The sequence below is a fragment of the Acipenser ruthenus genome, chromosome 3 (genome assembly GCF_902713425.1).
Source record: "Acipenser ruthenus chromosome 3, fAciRut3.2 maternal haplotype, whole genome shotgun sequence".
NCBI classification, from domain to species: Eukaryota; Metazoa; Chordata; class Actinopteri; order Acipenseriformes; family Acipenseridae; genus Acipenser; species Acipenser ruthenus.
The window spans coordinates 13,424,102-13,447,831 of record NC_081191.1 but is presented as its reverse complement, the minus strand read 5'-3'; the positions used below and the strand labels follow the sequence as shown (position 1 = coordinate 13,447,831).

At 41.8% G+C, this 23,730-nt stretch overlaps 1 protein-coding gene across 3 annotated transcripts in view; it reads left to right on the top strand.

Annotated features, from left to right (window-relative positions):
* The window catches only part of LOC117435683 (uncharacterized), a 154,208-nt gene that overhangs the window by 98,224 nt on the left and 32,254 nt on the right, over nt 1–23,730 (top strand). Inside the window, exons 4-5 of one of the 3 annotated variants that reach the window (XM_059012570.1) lie at nt 5,957–6,010; nt 14,308–14,412. In XM_059012570.1, the coding sequence (XP_058868553.1) occupies nt 5,957–6,010; nt 14,308–14,412 (159 nt within the window). Of the gene's footprint in view, nt 1–5,956; nt 6,011–14,307; nt 14,413–23,730 lie in introns of those variants that run through there. The other 2 variants (XR_009311924.1, XR_009311918.1) reach the window with 2 other exon arrangements.

Genomic DNA, 23,730 nt, shown 5'->3' with positions numbered 1-23,730 from the left:
TAAACAGACAGACTTGGAGTTTGGTGGAGCTGAGCGAATGGTTTCGCTCAGCATTTAATAAAACAGCACAGAAAATAAAAGGTTTGAACAGAACACAAAACAGGACACAGCACTTGTAGCCAAAATAAACAGACAAACAAAACGAACTAACACTTAAACGGTGCACGGAGACAAACAAACACGGTGAGAACAAACACTTTACGTTTTATTTTGCTTTTCTTTCTCCTTCTCTCTCTCCCGTTCTCCACTCTCGAACACCCAACCCCGACTGAATGAAAATGTGCATCTATATATACTGTTGTGCTGGGATTCAATTACTAATTAATTATTCACTTGAATCCCAGCACGTGAATTAATTCTGTGCAACCCCATGCTCACATATTACATTCAACCAGCACGTGAAGTGATTTGTGCCCTCCTCGTGCCTAAATACAAATCTACCTTTTTTAAATACACGTGAAACACAGACCCGTTTATATCCCGTGTACCAATGACTATACACCAACATTAACACACGCAACATACAACACATAACACACAAATGCACACAGGGGCGGGGCGCATTGCCACAAGGATACTTTTTGCCTAGGAGGTAATGCAATGTAATAAGATTATGCCTTGACGATATCGGCACTGCATTGGATTTACTAATTAGATGGGAGGGAATACAAGAAAATTACATGTTTGGGAAAATGGCACAGTGAAATAAATGGTGTATTTTCAACTAGTTGGAATCTCAGTGTTATAAAGCTACCTGTGTTTCAGCTAGTGGTTAATTGAAGACACCATTTTTAATAACACCTATACACTACACTTGGGCTACACAATATTTTACTCTCTGCAAAAATGTAATCAGTGTGGTCCTGTGTAAAGTCTAGGGATTTTTTCAAACCATGGTCTGGGAGCAAAAATCAATCGACATGAAAAATCCTAGAATACAAATATTGATCTGATTCAGTTTTTTTTGTAGAGTTAACAAACAACAAACAATCTGAGCACGCACGTTAATGTTGCTTTGTAATATCGTCTGCATCAGCAGATGTAGCAAAGGCATGAATTCTAATGAATTCAGCTCATATTTCTCTAAGCTGTTTCCTTCAGAGCTTATTCAGCCAGTTAACCCTTATCTCTCTTCTTGTGGAGCTTCTTTCTTCTTGTTTCCCCCACACCATTCATCTAAAATTGCCTTATGTGTTCCAGCTCGTGTCTTTGTTTCCCTGAGGTATTTTTCCCCTCTTTATCCCAGATACTTAATTTTTTTCTGACTTCTTCAAGTAAACACCCATAGTGACCGATATGTTAGAACTGACACTGCCCAAAGAAATAAACAAGCCCTTTACCAAACATGATAAGAACATAACTTAATGATATATTAAAAGCACACAAAAAATGAGGCATATCGCCTGAGAGCTTCAGTACAAGCCTTTATAGAATATGCTGCAAAAAATGAGATAGAACTTGTGAACAAGGATTGCCCTAGAGATGGCATACGACACAACCAAATCTCTTGCTGCAGGAGATTCTGGAAGGCACTTGCGAGATGGAAGAGGTTTTTGAAATTGTATTAAAAAGTCAAGGGGCCTCTCACTGGAACAAGGAAGCTGAAGTTGCAGTTACTGTATGCTTATGGTTCTGTGAAAAGTATATTTAGCTGAATTTGAAACTGCTTTGCAAAGTGCTCTGGTGTTTACAAACATAGAGTTGATAGCATTTAATTCCGAGGTCATGACTTTCACCTTTTGTGTTAAAATAAGATGTGTATAACTTAAAACAAATAAAAAATCAATAAAATCAATGCTTCATTCCAAGAGACCAGGACCCACAATTTGAAGCAAACTTTAAAGATGAAAAACTGTTTTGTACTCTAGCAGACTGTTGTGCTTACTGATAAAGAGACGGAGTGACTGATTCATCTGGCATGCTTTCAGTTAATGGCTTGTTCACAGTGCATTACACATAAGTTGTTATCTATGAAGACAATCCATTTGATGTTTTAATGTATGGTCACCACAGTAAGAAAAGAAAAAAAAGAACTATGCATTTGCATAGCATCTACAATTTTTCATTGTAAAATCTTATGGCTAATAAAATACCATAACAGTCTTTCTCAGATGTAAGATCATGAGCCATGGAGTTCAGTATTGGCCACTCAAAACACCTGTTTATGCATCTCATGGGTAAAGGTCAAGGACTACATACTTTCTATATGCTGTAACAAGCCTTCTTTTTCAGAAAAGCCACTCCGTCTGCTTCTCTTGGGTCTCCTTTTCAAACATTATGAATACAGCACCTCACTGCATCATGGTTAACTGGATCTTTTGCTGTGAAACCTTTTTGTGTTCCAAAAATAAATTGCCTGCCTCCATTGTCAGAGTTGCTATGTAATTTAAGTGAAAGCAGTGTTAAACAAGAGAAATAAAATAAAATAAAAAGCAGAACATTCATCTAAAAACTAATTATACCCATTCCAATGGATTTAGAAAATGCTAAATCTGAGTCAAGTTTGAGATGAGATCAGTTGTGTGCCAGGTTAAGTCTGATAAATGGCAAGCATATATAATTAATGCTGTCATCTTCCCCAGACCAAAGGGTGGCTGCAGTAACTATAGATTGTAATTGTCATAGGTGCCACATAAAATGTGCTATTATTAAGTTCAGGCTGAATTTTATTGCAGCAAATGCTCATAAATTGAGTGGTCAGTCATTTAAATTACAGGGTGTAACATTCTGTTCCCAGCTTTGGAGTCGTTTCCTGATACAACATACTTGACTTCAGACCTTCTGAAACTAATTGTGTTACTTTGAACCAAGAGAAAGCCAGGCTGTATCCTGTAAACCAGAGCTGTGTGACAACACTTTCACACAAGGGCAAAGTAAGCGATTTAACCTGTTCTGTGTCCTGCTATGTCAGGGTTGTTGCTTTTATTGGGGGAGGAACTAAAGCTGTGGCTGAGCAAATGCACAAACATTTTTCTTTTTATATATGTAGAGATGATAGGTGCAATTAAGCTGTAAACCAGAGGTTTTCAAACTGGGGGGCATGATAAGGTTATCAGGGGGGCACAGGACCTGACTGGCAAATATTTGTTTCTGACTTCTTGGCGATTGTAAAACAAGGTGCATCATACAAAAGCTTCATTGAACAATATTCCGACACACATCATCATTGCCCCTTAGCGTCCAAACCAACGTGTGAACCGACGTAAAAGTGACTCAGATGTTATTTGTTCTCGCTAGCGATCAGTTGTGTTGACAAACAATAGGAAAGAATGGAGTGTTTTTTAAAATGTAAAGTTGAGGATATTGATCCAGATGAAGGAGCAGGTAAAGCTGAGCAAAAAAAGAAGAGGAAATACCCTCTTACTTGGACTTGGACTTGGGATTTACATGTATTGGTTCTGACAAACATCCGCAACCACAATGTGTTGTTTGTGTGGATGTTCTTGCCAATGATAGCATGAAACCAAACAAACTAAAAGTAACGCCACCTGGAGACCAAACATCCTGCCCTCAAAGATTTTTCAACTCAAAGGACAGAGGAGGTTAATCAAAGAAAGCAGCGCTACACCTGCCAAAGCACAAATCATTGTATGCTGTCTCCTACCAAACTAAATAGCAAAAAGTGGTGAAATACGATTGGTGAAGATCTCATGCTGCCAGCAGCGATTGAAATGGCATTGATAGTATGTGGAAGGGAAGTTGATGAACAGGTAAGCAAAATTGCTGATATGGTAAAAGGCATTGAGGCGCAGCTTGTTGAAGCAGTGAGGCAAACCCCCCTTTTCACGCTACAGATACTAAGAGTACTGACCATGCCAATGTAGCCAAAATAATGGTTTATGTTCGATATATCAGCTCATCATATGTTTTTGATGAACTCTCACTTCACCAGCACTTACTTGACCAGAGCTTTCAAGTTTTACTGGGCTATTTGGCTGACATATATGTAAGAACTGTAACATTTTCATTGCACAGGAAAAAGGACAGAGCTTTTCCCAAAAAACGTGCTTTGGAGTAGCTGTGTGATACAAGACGATGTAACTATGACACTGTCTTCTGTCATTATGGAATTTGGAATGTCAGTCCTGGAAGTTAAGATGATAGTGGAGCATTTGTCTCAGCTTTGCATTCAATTCAGAGTATATTTTCCCGAAAGTGAGGTAAATGAATAGCAGGACTTTGGTTAGAAATATGTTTTCAGAGAACTTTGTAGGCCAAGGTTGCTGTGAGTCTAAAAGAAAATTTGATTGACGTTGATGGTGATTCTGTTTTGAGCGATAATTTATGTTATGCCTGTTAAACAGTTCTGGCTCTCAATTAAAAAAGAGTTAACTGAATTGTCACAAACAGCCGTGGAAATACTTGTTCACTTTGCCTCAACATATCTGAAAACAGGGTTTTCTTCGCTTATTTACATCAAGAGGAAGTACAGATAATCGCTTATTTACATCGAGGAAGTACGGACATCGCGTGAATGTAGAGACAGATCTGAGGTTGAAATCAAGCCGAGATATCACAAACTGTGCACTCATTGGTGTTCTTTTATTTTCAAGTTTATTAAGTATTTGAATAGTGGTACTATGCTATATTGCTTTCTGTCTTCAGAAAAATGTGTTATTATATGTTGGGAAAATCATCTTTTTCTTTTAAATACTGTACTGTTTATTAGAAGGGGGGAAGTGCACATGTGCATGCATCTCGGAAGGGGGGTGCAGCAAAAAAAAAAAAGTTTGATCCTCTGCTGTAAACCAATGCTTTTTTTACAGTGCAGTGTTTGTCTGATAAAATACTGTTTAGCTACTGTCCTGTGCTATATGTGCATGTTTGTATTATACCTTGCTAGGGATGCAACAGGATGTAGAGACAGCTGTAATGTACTTTTACATATGTTATAGTTTGTACCTATATCTTGAGATCCACTTATTCTATTGTGATGAAATATTTGTTAGCACACGTTATTGATTGTATCCAAATATGGGGCTTCTGAAAATTGAGTCTATCTGCTTTTCTTTCCCACAGTATTTCTCTGTCTGTTACATTTTTACATATATACAGTATCTAGAGAACCGCTTGTCCAATTGGGACAAACTTGATGAGGGTATTCTTAAACACAATGTATTGGAAATATTAGAATGTGCAGCTATGTGGATGTATGTTCTTATAGCTGTGAACATTGTTGGGTAGAGGGGTCACCACAATATGAGAACATTACAAAAATAAATGCTACTATTAGAAGATAAAATAATAATAATAATAACACTACCACGGTGGATTAGTAGGACTACCTCATCTGCTGGTTTCTTCTCTTTTATCACAAGGTCTGCGATTTTTGCTGGTCAATTCCCTGCCTAGCAGGTTTAAACATCATTTGAATGTCTTTGAGGCATGTGTGTTGTCAACTTCCACTTCAAAATGCTGTAAAATATTTAAACAGGATGTTAAACCTGCATAAGAGTGCATGTTGAGGGTAAATAGGTTATGAAGGTTCAATACTTGTTCAGTATTATTCCTCTTTAAAAACAAACGATCAGTAGCATGTGAAGTACACCATGTGTCATCCACTCATTTTATAGAAAAAAATGAATATTTTATAAATTTTAAAGTTTAACCAAAAAAGTTTGACATCACTGCATGCAGGTTTTCCCTTAATCTGATATACTGCATTGCTTTTTGGCTGTAGTTTGAACATTAAAATGATAATGCATCACCCCCCTGGTGCAATGTAACAGTTTCTGCAGCCTCAGAACATTGGAAGGGCTAACACACATGACCTCTGACGTATTACGACCACCATAGAGTAAAAAAACAAAACAAGTTGTAAGGTCATTTTGACATTATCTCTAGCAATTGTTACTAAGGGGCTGAAAACAGTCAATAATCAACACAGAAAAAAGCCTAGATTTGATGGTATAATTTTACAGTAATTAAAATTGAAATACATTTTCCTTTTCCTCAGCTTGCCACAGAGATACTTGAAAGTCTATTAGAAGAGGATGATGAAGTTGTCCAAGTAAGTTTTGCGTTAAAGTGAAAATGCTATAGTTCAATCCCAGCCCATATGTCAAACTCTCATTGGATTATCTGTGCATCTTTAAAATGCAAAAACACAAACAAGAAAAGTAGAACACAGGAAATCAGACTAAGTTGTATTTATCTTGCTAAGAGATACCTTAAACAGTTAGACAACGATTAAGTGATTACAAATCTATTCATTTTAACCAAAGTCATTTCAGGTATTATAAAAACTAAGCACCTGCTGTTAACAAGCTACTGAACCCTGGAGGCAAGGACCCAGTCAGGCCCCAATATGAGCTGATTCAGCAGCCAAACTATTAAACCATTGTAATTTACTATGTATTGCATTCTTTTTGCTTTAACACATGTTTAATTTTTACCCAAAGGACTCCTGTAATTTGAATGCAGCATATGTAGACTTCCCAGTTGAACAGTTGGAATGCCATTCACTGATTGTTTATTGGCATTCAGTGTGTGTGTGTATATATATATATATATATATATATATATATATATATATATATATATATATATATATAGTGGTTTGCAGAAGTATTCACCCCCCTGCAAAGTTTTCACATTTTGTTGTAACCTGTGCATACTCCATGACGCTTTCAAATTAGACTTTACATGTAGGATCTACACAAACTACTCCACATTGATAAAGTTAAAAAATGCATATAGAATATAAATAAGTAAGATTTACAGGGAAAAATAGATTAATCTCAGTTGCATAAGTATTCAGCTCCTTTGCTACTGCAGCCCTAAATCAGCTCAGGTGCAAATGATTTGTTTGAAAGGTCACAAAATTATTGAAATGGTTTCAGCCTGTGTGTAATCAAAGTGGTTTAACTTGTAGATAATCTCCTCGGGTATATAAAGACTTTCAAGCTTCAACTCACATAGTGATCCAACAAAGCAACCATGAAGACCAAGGAGCTTTCAAAACAAGTCAGGGATAAAGTGGTAGAGAGGCACAGAGCAGGAGAAGGGTACAAGAAAATTTCAAAGGCGCTGATTATCCCTCTCAGCACAGTGAAGTTCATCATTAAGAAGTGGAAGATGCATCATACCACCCAGACACTACCCACATCAGGTCGCCCTCCCAAACTAAGCAGCTGGGCAAGCAGGAAACTGGTTTGGGGTGTCACTCTGAAGCCAACAATGACCTTGATCTGCAAAGTTCTGTGTCTGAGATGGGAGTCAGTGTTCACACATCAACAATAAGCTGGTTGTTCTGTGACTGGTTAGTTAGTTTTGTGTTGCCCCCTAGTGGTCACTTTTTGCATATTCCTAAGTGTCATGTTCTACTCTTAATTTCTCGATTGGTTTGGAAGCATCACATGATCAGAAGTAAAAGAATCCATTGCCTCAGCACGTTGTAGTTCACTGTTCAGTACACTCAATCTGTTTGCATCTGTAGACGTTGCTGCCTTGGAAAGCATTGTTTGTAAGTATCTGTTGAATATGAATATATATATATATATATATATATATATATATATATATATATATATATATATATATATATATATATATATTGTGATTTTGACATGATTATTATATTGATGATGTGCTTTATTTCGCTATTTCCAAGTTCTGTTAGTTTCTAGAAGCTGTGTAAATAAACAGCATTAGCGGATTGATAGCCAGCAGTATTTTATGTTTGTTTAATTATAAGTATGGTTTAGTGTTACATGATATACGAACTGGGATTGATGTGTGTATATGCTTAGATATATTTCTGTGTTATCGCTATATCGTTACATGTTTAGTATATACCGTACTTATTTGTTATGTATTGTGTAGAATGGAAATAGGTATATTTTGTATATTATAAAAATATGTCCAAAAGGGTTGTGTTATGTAGTTATATTGCACTATATGTACACTTTGTAAGGAACATCTGCAATTGTGATTAGGTACTGTACTACTTTCTTTCTTAATTTCACATCATTTTTTACTGGTGCATGAGTGTCTAGACAATAAACATCGGCATTCAAATGTTCTTCACGTCTCTTTGTGTAGTGGTGAAAGAAGGAGTTTAGCTGCCTGTTAAATTGTATGTGCAAGGAGAACAGAACACCGGTCCCTACACAAAGCTGGCCTGTATGGATGGGTGGCAAGAAAGAAGCCATTACTCAAAAAGCCTCATCTTAAAGCACGTATGGAGTTAGCGAGAAAGCATGTAGATGATGCTGCAGACATGTGGAAAAAGGTTTTGTGGTCAGACTTTTCGGTCTAAATTCCAAGCGTTACGTCTGGCGCAAGCCCAACACTGCACATCACCCAGTCAACTCCATCCCAACTGTCAAGCATGGTGGTGGCAGCATCATGTTATGGGGATGCTTCTCTTCAGCAGGGACTGGGAAGCTTGTCAGGATAGAGGGGAGAATGGATGGAGCAAAGTACAGGCGAATCTGAGGAAAACCTGTTTGAGTCAGCCAAGACTCTGAAACTGGGGAGGAAATTCACATTTCAGCAGGACAATGACCTAAAGCACAAAGCCAAAGCCACACTGGAGTGGTTGAATAAGAAGATAATTAATGTTCTTGAGTGGCCCAGACAAAGTCCTGACTTGAATCCAATAGAAAATTTATGGCGGGACTTGAAGATTGCAGTCCATCGACGATCCAGAACAAACTTATCAGAACTGGAGCAATTTTCCTGTGAAGATTAGATTGGGCAAAGATTTCACCATCCTACTGTGTAAAGCTAGTAGAGACCGATCCAAAAAGACTCATAGCAGTAATTGTTGCAAAAGATGCTTCTACCAAGTACTGACTTAAGGGGCTGAATACTTATGCAACCAGTAAATTTCATTTTGTACATTTTCTTTGCAAGTTTTGCTGACATTTAACACTATACAGTATATATATATATATATATATACAAGATATACTAATATGACCTCTTTAAATGTGATTCTAATGGGAATTTTGCTTTATAATTTGAGACACCTGTTAGACAGATACTGCAATTGTACCATTTTATTAAAGGAGGCTTTCAATATTCTTTTTTAATGGGAAGTGCACACCTCTAGCAGAAGCCATCTAAACCAAGTTAATAAACCACGTTTCTGTATGAGCATGTACACATGTGACATGTGACCTTTTGGTTCCCAATGATAAATCCCTTGCACTTGTTATAAATCACGGATTGCAAAATGAGCCCCTTTTAATGGTTTCCCTGCAATGTCTTTCTAGTTGCTAATGCTGCTAAATTCAGTGACTGATCATCTTCAGTCTATCAGTTAGTATGTGTGATTTGAACCCTTTTTCTCTGGTGTCTAACCAATTTGCAGATGCTGGGAAGACTCATTAACACGGTTTGCTTAGGTTACTGTCAGAAGTCTGAGGATAAAGGGGGCGATTTGTTTTTATCTGGAGCTGGCAGATATTTTTATTCTGTGCTACTGAAATGCTATTTTCATAGGATATATTACAAATAATGGTATTGACTATTGTATTTAATCCACACAACTAAAGATGCCCTATTTAAAAGCTGGTTTAGGGTGGATTGAAGCAAACAGCAGCTGCAGAATACTGTAGTTTAAGAATCAACTGGCAGCTGTTAGTTGCTGTGGATCATGGAACTAAGGTATTTAAGAGGGTAGATTGAAAAAACAATAATGTTATATGAAGATTGTATAATAATTCAGGCCAAGGAAGGATATAAAAAAAGTATTTTAATACCGTAATTGTATGTGTAATATTCAGAAGATTACGGTATACACATGTTTTACTTAAACGGTCGATTTTAAGATGTTTTCTTTTTATTTCACCATAACACAAAAGTTAATTTGTTGTTCTGTTGTTAATGAACTCAATGAAAAGCACTTCAACATGACAAAGATTATTTGAGGTATTAACATAAAATTGTACTGAAATGGGCTCAGAAATGATTGACTATAGATTGCTGTCATTTTAAGAACTATTTAATTTTCCATAATTTCTTTTAGTCATAAAGCTTAGTTTCTGCCATGCCAGATGTTTGGAACATAGGCAGCCCTGTGAAGGTTTCCTTCTCTTAATTTGGCTCCATTATGAAACTTAGTTTGAATCTGTGCCAGGTTACCCCTATGTGGTGCCATCTGCACTGTCATTAAACGATGTAGATTTGTTCTACAAAACTGATCCCTCTTGCAGGAAAAGCAAATGATGAAAATAGAAAGATATCTGTTCAGGGTCATAATGGTGGGAACAGTTTAAAGTCCCAGCATGAGTTTCTGATGATGTGGCTTCAGGGTTCTGTTTTGAGATGGACGACTACTTTTAGACAATGTAATGCTCTCCAGTATGGTTTTCATCTTGTTTCTATGTTGTTTGTTTTCTGTCTCTGTGAATAAATTGAACATTGATTTGCTCATTTCTGTTTCACCAGTATTAGGTTATTGAAAACGTTAAATGTATTCACATCAACATCAAATGCAACTGGTTCAAAAAATATGTTGTCACTGTTGTCCAAAACTCTTTACTCATGTTAACAAAGTTTGACAATATCAGGTAGCACCCTATAGTGCTGTAAAATACAAAGATGCAATACACAGCATATTTCTCAGGTAACTTATGAATGTTGTATTACCTCAAGGTTGTTTATTGTCACAAATATCAACAACAGGCTCTTGCAAACGGCAAAATGTTATTGAGTTTTGAAGGTGGAAAAGGAGTCTGATTCACCAAGACGAATGCCCTTGGAAATAGAAAAGCACTATTACTGAGAGAGGAGAGGGGAGGCTAAAGCTCATTCCCTTTCAAGTATGAAATGTAACCATTACCGAATGGGTATTAACCTCTTTAAGACCCGAAACCTGAATAAGATATAACAAAGCTGCTCATCCGGGCCTCTGTGACGCAGTCATGCCCGCTCCCGAAGGTATAAAGGACTGCACGCACAGATCTCACCGTTATTTTTCCTTTCAAGAACTGACCTGACAGGAAAGCCTATTCAAATAAGTACTTGTTACTTTTTCTGTATAAATGTTCACATTTATTGTATTTTTACAAATTATATGCGATACTACTAATAATTGCTGTATTAGTTTTACATATTTATGCACCACAGCCTGTTGTTTGTTACATCTCGCTGCGGTCTCCCCTTCCCAGGGATCAAGCAACCCCATACCGTTCCGGTTCTGCACCATACCGTACTGTCGGTATCGTACCCATACTGTACTGACCCGGTGCTACAGGCACTGAACCTGTACCAAATCGTCCCCGTACAGTCCTGGTTCCCACCCACTACCAACCATTGTTTACATGCCCAGTCTGGTACGAAGCAGGTCTTGTTGGGTCTTGAATAGCCCCGTCGCTGTCTTTAGCAGCTGAGGCAGCAACTGTACATTCTTACTGTACATTGCTTGCTATTTGCATAATGCCTAGTTTTTATTCCTGTGACACATGCAAGGCCAGCCTGACTGTGGAGGACAAGCATGGCACATGCTCTTCCTGCCTCGGGCCAGAGCACGCAAAGGAGGAACTGGTGAACCACAGTTTCTGCAAGGTTTTGTGCGCATTTCTCCAAGTGTACAATGGAGAAACGTCTCTCTCGCAGCTCTACAGAGCGCTCTGTGTCCATCACTCCTATACAGCGCTCTTCTCCATCACCCTCTGTTACAGAGGTGGCTGCATCCTCCCCGCATTGGGTCTGTGCCAAAGGAGAGCGGACGACGCACCCGGGAAAGTAGCCCACTCAGGAAGCCGTCCTTGCGGTCTTCCTCATACTCCTCTGCCTCACCTTCTCTGAGGAAGAGGAAGAAGAGTCAAAGATGCAAGCAATCGGCGGACAGAGCAAATGGAGAAGCTCTGGGCAGCAGTTGCAGTCAGTCAGGCCAGGTGACTGGTTCACCACGGTGGACCTCAAAGATGCCTATTTCCATATCCCCATAAAATCAGCGCACAGGAAGTACCAGCTGTTCAGGGAACAGCATAGGAGGTTTGAGGGAGACATGTGCTTGTCAGTACAGACAACACAACAGTGGTGGCTTACATTAACCACCAGGGCAGCCTCAGGTCTCCCAGTCTCCAAAGCAAAGTCAAAGCACCATGTAATCAAAGGAGAGTGGGTCGGGAGAGGGGAAGAGGGAATGGGCTTGCCCCAGGTTTGGCTGCCGGAGCGGGGCTGAAGCGTCTCATCTCCCGGAGAAAGCCAGTGCAGCTCCTCCCGCAGCAAAAAAGTAAATGCATTAGGAAAGATAACCATGTAATAGACCTAATATTTATTTAGTTATAAAATGAATACTGAATAAGATGTCTGTGTTATAAAATGCAAGTGCAGCTTTCTTCCGTTCAGATACTGTATCAAAAGCCTTCTAGCTATGAGAGGGGAAAATAACAAAAAGTAAATAATATAATGCAAACTCATCTATTAACAAAAAAATTAATCTATTAACAACAAAACAGTATACCTTAAATTGAAATTCAATTTACGCTAGGGTGCACAAGATCTTTATTTGAGCTGTGAACTTTTGCTCCACAGTTTATTTAAATAGGTTTTATTTGAACTGTGAATGCACGAAGTAGGTAAACGGCTTAGCCGTCCTGCGGATCAGTTTAGGTTCCCGGTTGTATAGTTAGGATTTTTATGCTCATTGAGGAGCTAGGTGTTTATTTTGTGTTTTGTTTATTTTTTGTTGTCATCCTGTGTACAGTTTCTTGTAATGTTTTCAAAACAGTTCGTTCCTTTTTTTTTTTTTTTTTTTTTAATTTAGTCGTTGCCGATTATTTATTTATTTATTTATTTATTTATTTATTTATTTATTTTTATTATTTTCTCCCAATTTGGAATAGCCAATTATTTATTATGGTCGGCTCACCGCTACCACCCCTGCGCTGACTCGGGAGGGCGAAGATGAACACACGCTGTCCTCCGAAGCGTGTGCCGTCAAGCCGACCGCTTTTTTTCACACTGCAGACTCACCATGCAGCCACCCAAGAGCTACAGCGTCGGAGGACAACGCAGCTCTCGGGCAGCTACAGGCAAGCCCGCAGGCGCCCGGCCAGACTACAGGGGTCGCTGGTGCGCAGTGAGCCGAGGACACCCTGACCGACCTAACCCTCCCTCCCCCCGGGCGACGCTCGGCCAATTGTGCGCCGCCCTTTGGGAGATCCCGTCCTCGATCGGCAAAGGAATAGCCTAGATTCGAACTCGCGACTTGCAGGCTATAGAGCGCATCCTGCACTCACGTGGAGCGCCTTTACTGGATGCGCCACTCGGGAGCCCGTATCCGATGTTCTTGACAATCATACGGCCCTCCACGTCATGAAAGTGTATTCCTTTGTGTAGCGAACCAAAATAAACAAAAAGATCCAACTCAAAACAAACCGCGTTGGTGCAGGAAACAAACAAACAAACCAACCCACAACCAAAAGCAAAATAAATCTTTTAAACAAAACACAAAATAAACACCTAGCCGTTTACCTCCTCCAAACACTCTCTTGAACCTTACTTCTCACAACTGCTTGGAAGCAGAGCACACCTTCTGCCTCCTTCTCCTCAGCAGCCCCGAGCAAAATGCTTTCTTTTTATACCCTGCACCTGGCTCTAATTTAATAATAAGCACCAGGTGCAGGGGATACTTAAGCAATAAAGCAAAAACAATCAAACAATAAAAGAAACTAACAAAAAGGTGCCTGCGCACATGTCCTACGCAGAGAGGATTTTAACCCCCCTCCCTGCTGTCTTACAATATATATATATATAAAATGTATTTCTTAGCAGACGCCCTTATCCAGGGCGACTTACAGTCTTAGACAAATACATTTCAAGAATATATAATTTACAGATTTTGGCAGTGAATAAAATATGTGGCATATTATCTTACAGAATGAATATATGAAACCTTATGCAATGCTGTGTAGATTACAATTATATTTAGCACAACCTTGTTTTATAAAGGCGTCTACCAAATAAATAAATAATACAAAACACCAGATTATCAAAGGTCATACTGTATGTCTGCCAGTATATAGCCTTGCCTTTTCACTCGCAAAATAAAATTCTATTCTTTTTTATACCATTGTTTGTCTTCAACCATTGGTTATAATATTGAGTTGACACACACTGTTTTGCTTTCCATGTATTATATAAAATCTGTGTAGACAAATTCAATTTTCCAGTGTTTTCTCCAGTAATGTGATCTGATGTTTTTGATTCTTTGAGTTTTCATTACATTCCGCAAGGGTATGGATTTAACTCTTTTTTTCTGACAAGTATTAATGTAGTCTTTCTCATACAGTATATACTCAATTTAATTGAACAGCACATGACCTGAAGGATGTTCTTGTCTTGTAGGTTTGGTATCTGTTTGGCTGGGTTTGTTATCTTCAAGTGGAGAAGCCTGAGGAGACTGAAGCCTTCAAGGACTCTGCCAGAACATATCTAACAAAAGCCAAAAAGGTAGACAGCTACTCTGTTTTGATTTGTTTTGTTCACTTGTAGTTTTACCTGTTCAATAAAAATTGCCATAGAGTATAGAGTAAAATCCATGGAAATGGATAGATCAACCATGTCTATTCTGTCCTGTGTGGCTTTACTGGAACTGGACAGCTTTCAAGTATGCAAATGTTTATGATTTATTTTCTTTTGTTGACCATTGGCAAATATGCTTTTGTTGGCCATTGGCAAAGAGGCAGTTGTTGTGCAAATGTTTGAGTACTTGAACGCAGTCTTACTTTTACCGCATCAGAGCTTAAAATTAGAATTTCATGTGGAATTATCAGTAGCTGAACAGTATTTTGTTAACAGCAATTCCAGTTCCAGATAGAGTCATGGACAGTTTTGGTTTGGGTAATTGAGGGCCATTTACTCTTTCAATGTTGCCATATTTGTGGGACACATCTGAGTGCATTTGTAAAGAGAGAGGGTAGCCCATTTAGGTCCCCATGCATGTTTTCCAGACTGGGCTTTTTCTCATGCTGGGGAGAGGAAGGGAAGCTGTTTGGAAAGGGAACGGCTACAGAAGCTGAATGCACCCGCTGTCCTTTTACAAGTGCTGCGGGAGCTTTAATGAGCACAGAGCAGATGGGAGCACAGTTGTACACCTTATCCATCTCGTATGGAGGTGTTGATATATGGAGCAGTTCCAGGTTATTCCAAGCAGGATTTGAACCCTTGACCTTGTGGTTCAGAAGCAGATGTACTTATCGAGCAGACCGACCAACGACTCGAGGAATCGAGGATCATTGCAAGCTGAAGATCGGCAAATATTACAAATTTAACTAAATAGGTTACTTTAGGGTTAGATGATATTAGTATATAGATAGATGTCTATTAGGTTTCCTGTTTCTTGTCAAACTACTACACTGGTCACATTCAGTGCTTTGTGCTCATCCTTTGTGTCTGTGTAAGTCTTTCATCATCCTCAGTACTGGTTAACTTGGAATTGTTTACACCTTATATTTGGGTAAAAACTTTAGACATCGCAGGTTCCCTCTGAAGCAAGAAATGTGCTGTTAGGCTGTTTTTCACATTACTGTAGTTGTGCCAGCAACCTATTGCACATCTACACTACTGCCCAACAATGGTGGGACCTGAGACAAAACCATATTCAAATGTACACAACTCTTAAATGTGAATAGAATTTAGGAAGACAGCAACTTGCTGTAGCTGATGTCTGTTAGTGCTACTAGTTTAGACTAACTCGTCATTATAAACACATGAATCAACTTCTCCTGGAATCATTATTGTTTTGTTTAATTTCACTGCTGTTAATGTTTTTTTCAAGCAACAATGCAAAGTTGCCCATTGGTATATTCATTTAGATAAATAGATATCTTCATAGATGTCTCTTAGACTCAGAAATCGTCTCCAAAGTGTCATATTTGTGATGAAGTGGTAATTGGACTCAGTTCTTACCCTGAAGATTCTTTGAGTCACTGAAAAGAGAATTCATCTTTAAAATAAATAATTGGGATTATCCACACTTTCCATCTGAATTGCACGCTTGGGATACGCAAACGCAAGCTTTTTAAGAATTCAAAGTGCTTTACAAGGAGCGCATAAGCCATTCACAGATATAATAGGCTTCAAAGTGGACACAATTATACTGATACATTGCCCTTTTATTTTCCACCACCAGAATCATTTCTTATCTGATCCCATGGGGGGGGGGGGACGTGCACAGACATGCAATTACACTTAGGCCTGTCCCACCAGAAGGGTTTTATCATATCAGCAGTTATTCTCTAAAATTTCTTTTCATTTTGCTTCCACTATCTATTGTTTCTTACAATTTTCTCTTCAGATGTCAGTGTGCTATTTCCTAGAGATATAATGGAATGCTGTCTTCAGCCAATTAAAAAGTAAACAAATCTGTAACTGGAAGATGAGGATATTTCTGTTTACAGTATTAATACAATTATGCTGTATCATACCATTGATGTATTACCGTTCATGTTGTAGGTTTCTCATTTTCCTATATGGAAGTTATATTATGGTGAACATGTTTTTTTATGGTCATTTTTTAACTAAAAATATGTTCTTCATACTGAGAGTAGTTTGTCGCCCATGTTTTGTTGTGTCATGCTAGTGAGCAAAGCAAGTCAAAGTACAGGCTAATCTGCAAGGTGAATAAGTATTTTACAATGCTGCAAGCTTGGAGAATAAGCTTAAACATATTATAATTAATATGGTACTTGCAAATGACCCGAGGAGCCATTCCTAACAGATTTTGCCCCTCTGGATTATTCAGAGTCCCTTACGGGCAGGGTTCAAACAATGTTGCTGCCCTCATTATAATAAATTGCCCTTTAATATTCTCAAAGCTTTTTGTGGCATGATAACAGATCTTTTAATTTACTTCAACTTTAAATAACACACCCAGTGGACTGCTCGAGCTTGTTAGGTCATTTACATGTCTATTGTATTTCAATCGGTTAACTGCAGAAAACAGTAACAGCATGTTCGAATTTATCGGGAATACAAACAGCATTAAAATGAATAGTGCAATCCCAGAAAATATGATTTTGTATTGTTTTCATGGAACTCTGTGACAGTCTGGCTCGCAGTGGTGATGTGGATGACGTCACGGACCAGGAAGTAACTCAAACCAAAACAGTGGATGGGCGGTTGAAGCTGAGTGCTGGTGCACTCAGCGTATTTAATAAACAGAACAAAAACAAAAGGTTTAACAAAACACCAAACCAAAGGGCACGAGGGCCGAACGAATAAACAAACAAGTAAGTTTCGTGCTGGATACTCCAGCACGTTTTAGCAATTGTTTTCTTCCTCTCTCTCTCCCGTTCTCCACTCTCGAACACTCCACACCCCGAGTGCATAGTGCTGCTGGTTTATATACTCTGGCCGAGGGATTTAACTAGTTGGTAATTATCTTATTATCCCCCGGCCAGAGTCTGCACGTGTTTGGTAAGGATGCATGACTGTCAGCTAGTTAAATAATCAGTAGCTGATCAGCCATGCATCCTCACGAGGTTTTTAAATATAACAATAAAAGACGCGGCGCTTTTACCCGCGCCGCAAACAAAAATACAAATAATAATAAATAGGGGCGGGACACTCCGCCACACATGCCCCCCCTTGTGCGCAGCACACATGGCCTTTTCGGCCACCTCCCCCCTTAGTCCCCAAAGTCCCGGTTAGCAGTCCCGGCGCAGGAACAGGGGCAGCAACGGGCCAAAGGTGGCGGCCACGGTGGGATGTCCTCCTCCCACCCAAACAGCCGTAGTGTTCCAATGGCCCGCGCACCGGCCAGCTCCTCTGGCCAAAAAATTTTTGGGGGTGGTCTCCAGACCTGCCCCCCCTTCTTCATGGCCGACAGCTCCCCTCCGTGGGGCTCTGGCCACCCTTTCTCCTGCAGCGAAATTGCTGCGGGGGAAGCTGGTCTCCTGACCTCCCCCCCCTTCTTCATGGCTGACAGCTGCCCTTCACGGGGCTCCAGCCACAGTATTTCCTGCCGCGAAAGTGCGGCTGGGGGAGCTGGTCTCCTGACCTCCCCCCCCTTTTCCATGGCTGGCAGCTCCCCTTCGTGGGGCTCTGACCACATGATCTCCGGCCGCGAAAGTGCGGCTGGGGGAGCTGGTCTCCTGACCTCCCCCCCTTTCTTCATGGCCGGCAGCTCCCCTCCGTGGGGCTCCGACCACAGTGTAGTGACCCCAGGCGAAGCAGGATCCCTGGCGACCCCAGGCGAAGCAGGATCCCTGGCGACCCCAGGCGAAGCAGGATCCCTGGCGACCCCAGGCGAAGCAGGATCCCTGGCGACCCCAGGCGAAGCAGGATCCCTGGTGACCCCAGGCGATGTGGAACAGGCAGCCCCAGGCGATGCGAGGCAGGCATCCCTGGGTGGTGCGAGGCAGGGCAGGAGCAGTCCTTCCCATGACGGTGGATGTGGAACCAGCAGGTATTCACCCTCTGCTGGTGGAGGTGGGAGGGGAAAGCAGTCCTCCCACAGCGGCTGAGACGGAACCAGCAGGTATTCACCCTCTGCTGGTGGAGCTGGGAGTGGCAAGCAGTCCTCCCACGGTGGCTGAGGCGGAACCAGCAGGTATTCATCCTCTGCTGGTGGAGGTGGGAGGGGCAAGCAGTCCTCCCACGACGGTTGAGGCAGAACCAGCAGGCATTCATCCTCTGCTGGTGGAGGTGGGAGGGGCAAGCAGTCCTCCCACGACGGTGGAGGCGGAACCAGCAGGCATTCACCCTCTGCTGGTGGAGGTGGCGGAGGCAGAGGCAGCTCTTGCTGCTCTGCTCCTGGTGATGGTGGAGACAGAAGCAGCTCCTGCTGCCCTGCTCCTGGTGGTGGTGGAGACAGAGGCAGCTCCTGCTGCTCTGCTCCTGGTGGTGGTGGAGGCAGAGGCGATGGGGCGGATGCTGGCCACTCAGAGGGAGGCTGTGGCGGTGCTGGCTCCCTCTGCTGTGGCGGCTGGGCTGGTGTGTGCCGTGCTCCCTTCAGCAGCATAAATAGAGGCTGCTGGGGAACACCAGCATCCTGCCCTTCTCCCCCCCAGAAAAATTCAGGGGGTTGAGCCTGTAACTCCTCCCCTTCTGGCTCTTGGGACTGCAGCTTGGGTCCTAAGGCTGTGGAAGCGCAGACTTCCACCTCTTGGGCTATGGACGCACCGACTCCCCCCTCTTTGGGCTGTGGACGCACCGACTCCTCCCTCTTGGGCTGTGGACGCACCGACTCCTCCCTCTTGGGCTGTGGACGCACCGACTCCCCCCTCTTGGGCGTAGGACGTTCGGGCTCCTCCCACTCGGGCGTAGGACGTTCGGGCTCCTCCCACTCGGGCGTAGGACGTTCGGGCTCCTCCCACTCGGGCGTAGGACGTTCGGGCTCCTCCCACTCGGGCGTAGGACGTTCGGGCTCCTCCCCAGGCTGTGGAGGCGAAACCAGCAGGCATTCTCCCTCTGCTGGTGGAGACAGTAGCGATGGCTCCTCTCCCTCTGATGCTGGAGACGGTAGCGATGGCTCCTCTCCCTCTGATGCTGGAGATGGCAGCGATGGCTCCTCTCCCTCTGATGCTGGAGACGGCAGCGATGGCTCCTCTCCCTCTGGCGCTGGAGACGGCAGCGATGGCTCCTCTCCCTCTGGCGCTGGAGACGGCAGCGATGGCTCCTCTCCCTCTGGCGCTGGAGACGGCAGCGATGGCTCCTCTCCCTCTGGCGCTGGAGACGGCAGCGATGGCTCCTCTCCCTCTGGCGCTGGAGACGGCAGCGATGGCTCCTCTCCCTCTGGCGCTGGAGACGGCAGCGATGGCTCCTCTCCCTCTGATGCTGGAGACGGCAGCGATGGCTCCTCTCCCTCTGGCGCTGGAGACGGCAGCGATGGCTCCTCTCCCTCTGGCGCTGGAGACGGCAGCGATGGCTCCTCTCCCTCTGGCGCTGGAGACGGCAGCGATGGCTCCTCTCCCTCTGGCGCTGGAGACGGCAGCGATGGCTCCTCTCCCTCTGGCGCTGGAGACGGCAGCGATGGCTCCTCTCCCTCTGGCGCTGGAGACGGCAGCAGCAGGGTCTCTCCCATATCCGCAGCCAGGTAGTTGAACACCATGGCTGCGATGTCTGGGAGGGAAGCTGGGTGGTGTTGCTGTTCCCAGGCCTCCCAGCGCTCCCCATCTCTTGCCCACAGGAGGTTGATCACTGCAGGGAGGGCTTCCTCATAATCCCTCCCCGGCTCCACCAGCCAGTCCCAGACTCCCTCAGAGGAGAGTGCATTCGTCCTCTTTGGAGGATGCAGGTCCTCCCTCACTGGACGCTCTGGCTCCTCTTTCTCCTGCCATGGAGGGGGTTGGTCTGGTGCCACGTGCCCAACCTCACCAACCGCGAAGCACCACTCCTCACCCTTCAGGCAGGTGAGGCAGATATCCAGTGTGGCAAGGTAAGGCTGATGTTGCTGCGCCTCCTGCTGCTGTTGTTGCTGCTGCTGCTGCTTTCTCCTCCGGCTACTTTTCCCCATTTTTAATTTGAAAAAAAAAACGAACAAACAAAAAAAAAAAACGCACTTTTCAATCCTGGTCCGGCTGTTGGAGGCGTTGTTTGTCCCACGCAGGACACCATATGTGACAGTCTGGCTCGCAGTGGTGATGTGGATGACGTCACGGACCAGGAAGTAACTCAAACCAAAACAGTGGATGGGCGGTTGAAGCTGAGTGCTGGTGCACTCAGCGTATTTAATAAACAGAACAAAAACAAAAGGTTTAACAAAACACCAAACCAAAGGGCACGAGGGCCGAACGAATAAACAAACAAGTAAGTTTCGTGCTGGATACTCCAGCACGTTTTAGCAATTGTTTTCTTCCTCTCTCTCTCCCGTTCTCCACTCTCGAACACTCCACACCCCGAGTGCATAGTGCTGCTGGTTTATATACTCTGGCCGAGGGATTTAACTAGTTGGTAATTATCTTATTATCCCCCGGCCAGAGTCTGCACGTGTTTGGTAAGGATGCATGACTGTCAGCTAGTTAAATAATCAGTAGCTGATCAGCCATGCATCCTCACGAGGTTTTTAAATATAACAATAAAAGACGCGGCGCTTTTACCCGCGCCGCAAACAAAAATACAAATAATAATAAATAGGGGCGGGACACTCCGCCACAAACTCCCAAAAAGGAATAAGGCAGTCCTGCAGAATCTGTATATGATGATTAAAGACAGCACTGCCCTTTAGCTTAATATAATTTAGTTTAATGAATATGGCCCTTTCGTAGGATGCTTAACAAATGCAAACAGTGCAATTTTGGAACAGCTTCAAAGATATTTAAATATTTCTTATCCAGGTCATGGTGTTACGGTTTCATAATTTAGGCATCCGCAAAATGGGTTTTGCCTTTCTTCCTTCAGGTTTTAAAAAACAATCAATTTTTTACACATCAATAACCCTTTTTGGACCTCATGCTGAACATCTTAACTAGTTCATGTGATCGTTTTTTTTTTTTTTTTAAGTAAATACACGTATAACAATGTGTAAGCAGTCAATTAGAACTTTAAAGAAAATACACATTTGTTTACCTGGCCTAAAAGAGATGAAATACACATTCTACACATTCTTGTGGTTCTTCTTTCTCCCTCTGTCTCTCTGATATGGTTGGGTGGGTTTCTGTCTCTGTCTTAGATTCAAGACTGAATGCGGTACCCCATGCAAATCCATCATCTTTATCCAATTATTGGGGTACAAAAATGCATAGCAAAGCCATTAAAATAATGTATTTTAACACTAAGATGTATATTATTGGATTTATGCCTACAGTTGATATAACATTGCACAAGTACGATTCCAGTGTTGTTACAAATTATTTATACACATCTAGAGTTTATACAAAAAATATATTTCTTCACAAACGTTTTGAAAACAGTAAACAAAACCTCTTTGTGTCGCTACCATTGACACTTGTATTTTGTGTTGCTGATCAAAATAGAGTTCACACAAAATTAAATACACTGACTGTATTACATTTAGTAGAGCTATGAATAAGACGATAAGAATTGTATTAAATCTGTTGGGCTGTATGTTTTATGTTTTAGCTACGAGAATCTACCTGCATACAAAGCTATTATTGTTTTCACCGGTCAGGTGAGGAATTTTCTCATGACGTAAAATGAAAGCGCGAGACCGGGGTACAGTGTTTTTGTCTCATATGCCTTCTAGTTAAATTTATCTCATGATGTAAATATAGTTCAAGGCATTAGCCATATGCTGCAGGCAATCAGCTTGAGGGGTACTTCATTGGGAACAGGGAATAAGGGACCTTCAGTTGGGGCAATGGGGAAATAAATTGATGGATGGCAACTGTGTAAACTGTGTAAGCAGAATATTAATTAGAAGTGAGATTAGTGGCATACGGTGAAAATTATTGCAGCAGAAACACAAGCATGCACAACCGTCATCCGCACAGACCATTGATGTAGACTTTACTTTATAACTCTTTGCATCAGTAGCCAGTAGCCAGCCCTCCTGTTTCACCTCTGTCAGTCTACACAAACAGAACATTAATTTGAAAGACAGTAATTAGTGATTTCAGTGAAAGTAATGTATATACTGTGCTACCCCGTTATAATGTGGTTGTCAGGGTCCATAATTAGGAGACCGCATTATTTGTGTTTCACCACAAGCCAAATTAATATTCTAGCGTAAGGTGGCAAATGAAGGAAGGAGACACACACAGTTTGCAGGTACTCGATTCCACGGTTTATTGGGACGATTATTCCCAGCCCCTGTTAGCCTGGGCCAGACCAAAAACAACAAACAGTCTTGCACTCTCACAGCAGCACATTCACACAGCAGCTTCTATATGCTATCATTCCCTGCCTCCCCGGACATTACCCACCAATGCCGGCTGAGGCAAGCTTACCACTTCCCTGCTCTCTCACACACACACGCACATGCAGACGCACACGCACACGCAGACACACACAGTCCATAGACCAGTCCTGCAACAGTATAAATGCCTGGTCGTTTCAATATATACACTATAATATAAATTGTATATTTTTATTATAAATTGTATATTATTATTATTATTTGTTTATTTTAGCAGACGCCTTTATCCAAGGCGACTTACAGAGACTCGGGTGTGTGAACTATGCATCAGCTCCAGAGTCACTTACAACTACGTCTCACCCGAAAGATGTTTTTATGCCAACGGACACTCAGTTGAGACCCGCCCACCTGCTGATTGAGGACCGGCACAGCCAACCACTTGCTGCCCTTCCTTTCAACCAAGCCTAGCAGGCAGCAAGTCTCAATCGAGCACCTGTCTGAAAACAATAATTTAATCACACATAACAACTCAAAAAGTACACAAAACAAACCTGTTTCCCCATAATAAATTACCAACACTAATTTCCCCATGTGCAGGGCAATCACCCTGCCACAAGTATATACATTCTATATTTTTGATATATTATATACATGAAATATGTGTATACATTACTTATTTTTTTTCTAGGACCACTAACTTTCAAGAGATTTAGCATATTCTCCCCAATAAGCTTCCTTAGCTACCATGGCCTTACATGTATAGAAAATGCACTGCTACAATATCTACATATTACTTGTGTGATCTTATTACCAGAATGCGAGGTTTCGCAGGCAAAATAAAATGTTTGAAATATCTTGGCCAGTGGTCCCAGCCAAACTGTTTGGATATAAAAGAGGCTGTGGTACCATGCCACAAAAAATACATTCTGAGAACATTTCCATTGTGTTGTAATTTAAGTACTCTGATATTGTTATAAACCTCTACACACAAAAACGTCTGTTCAGCAAAT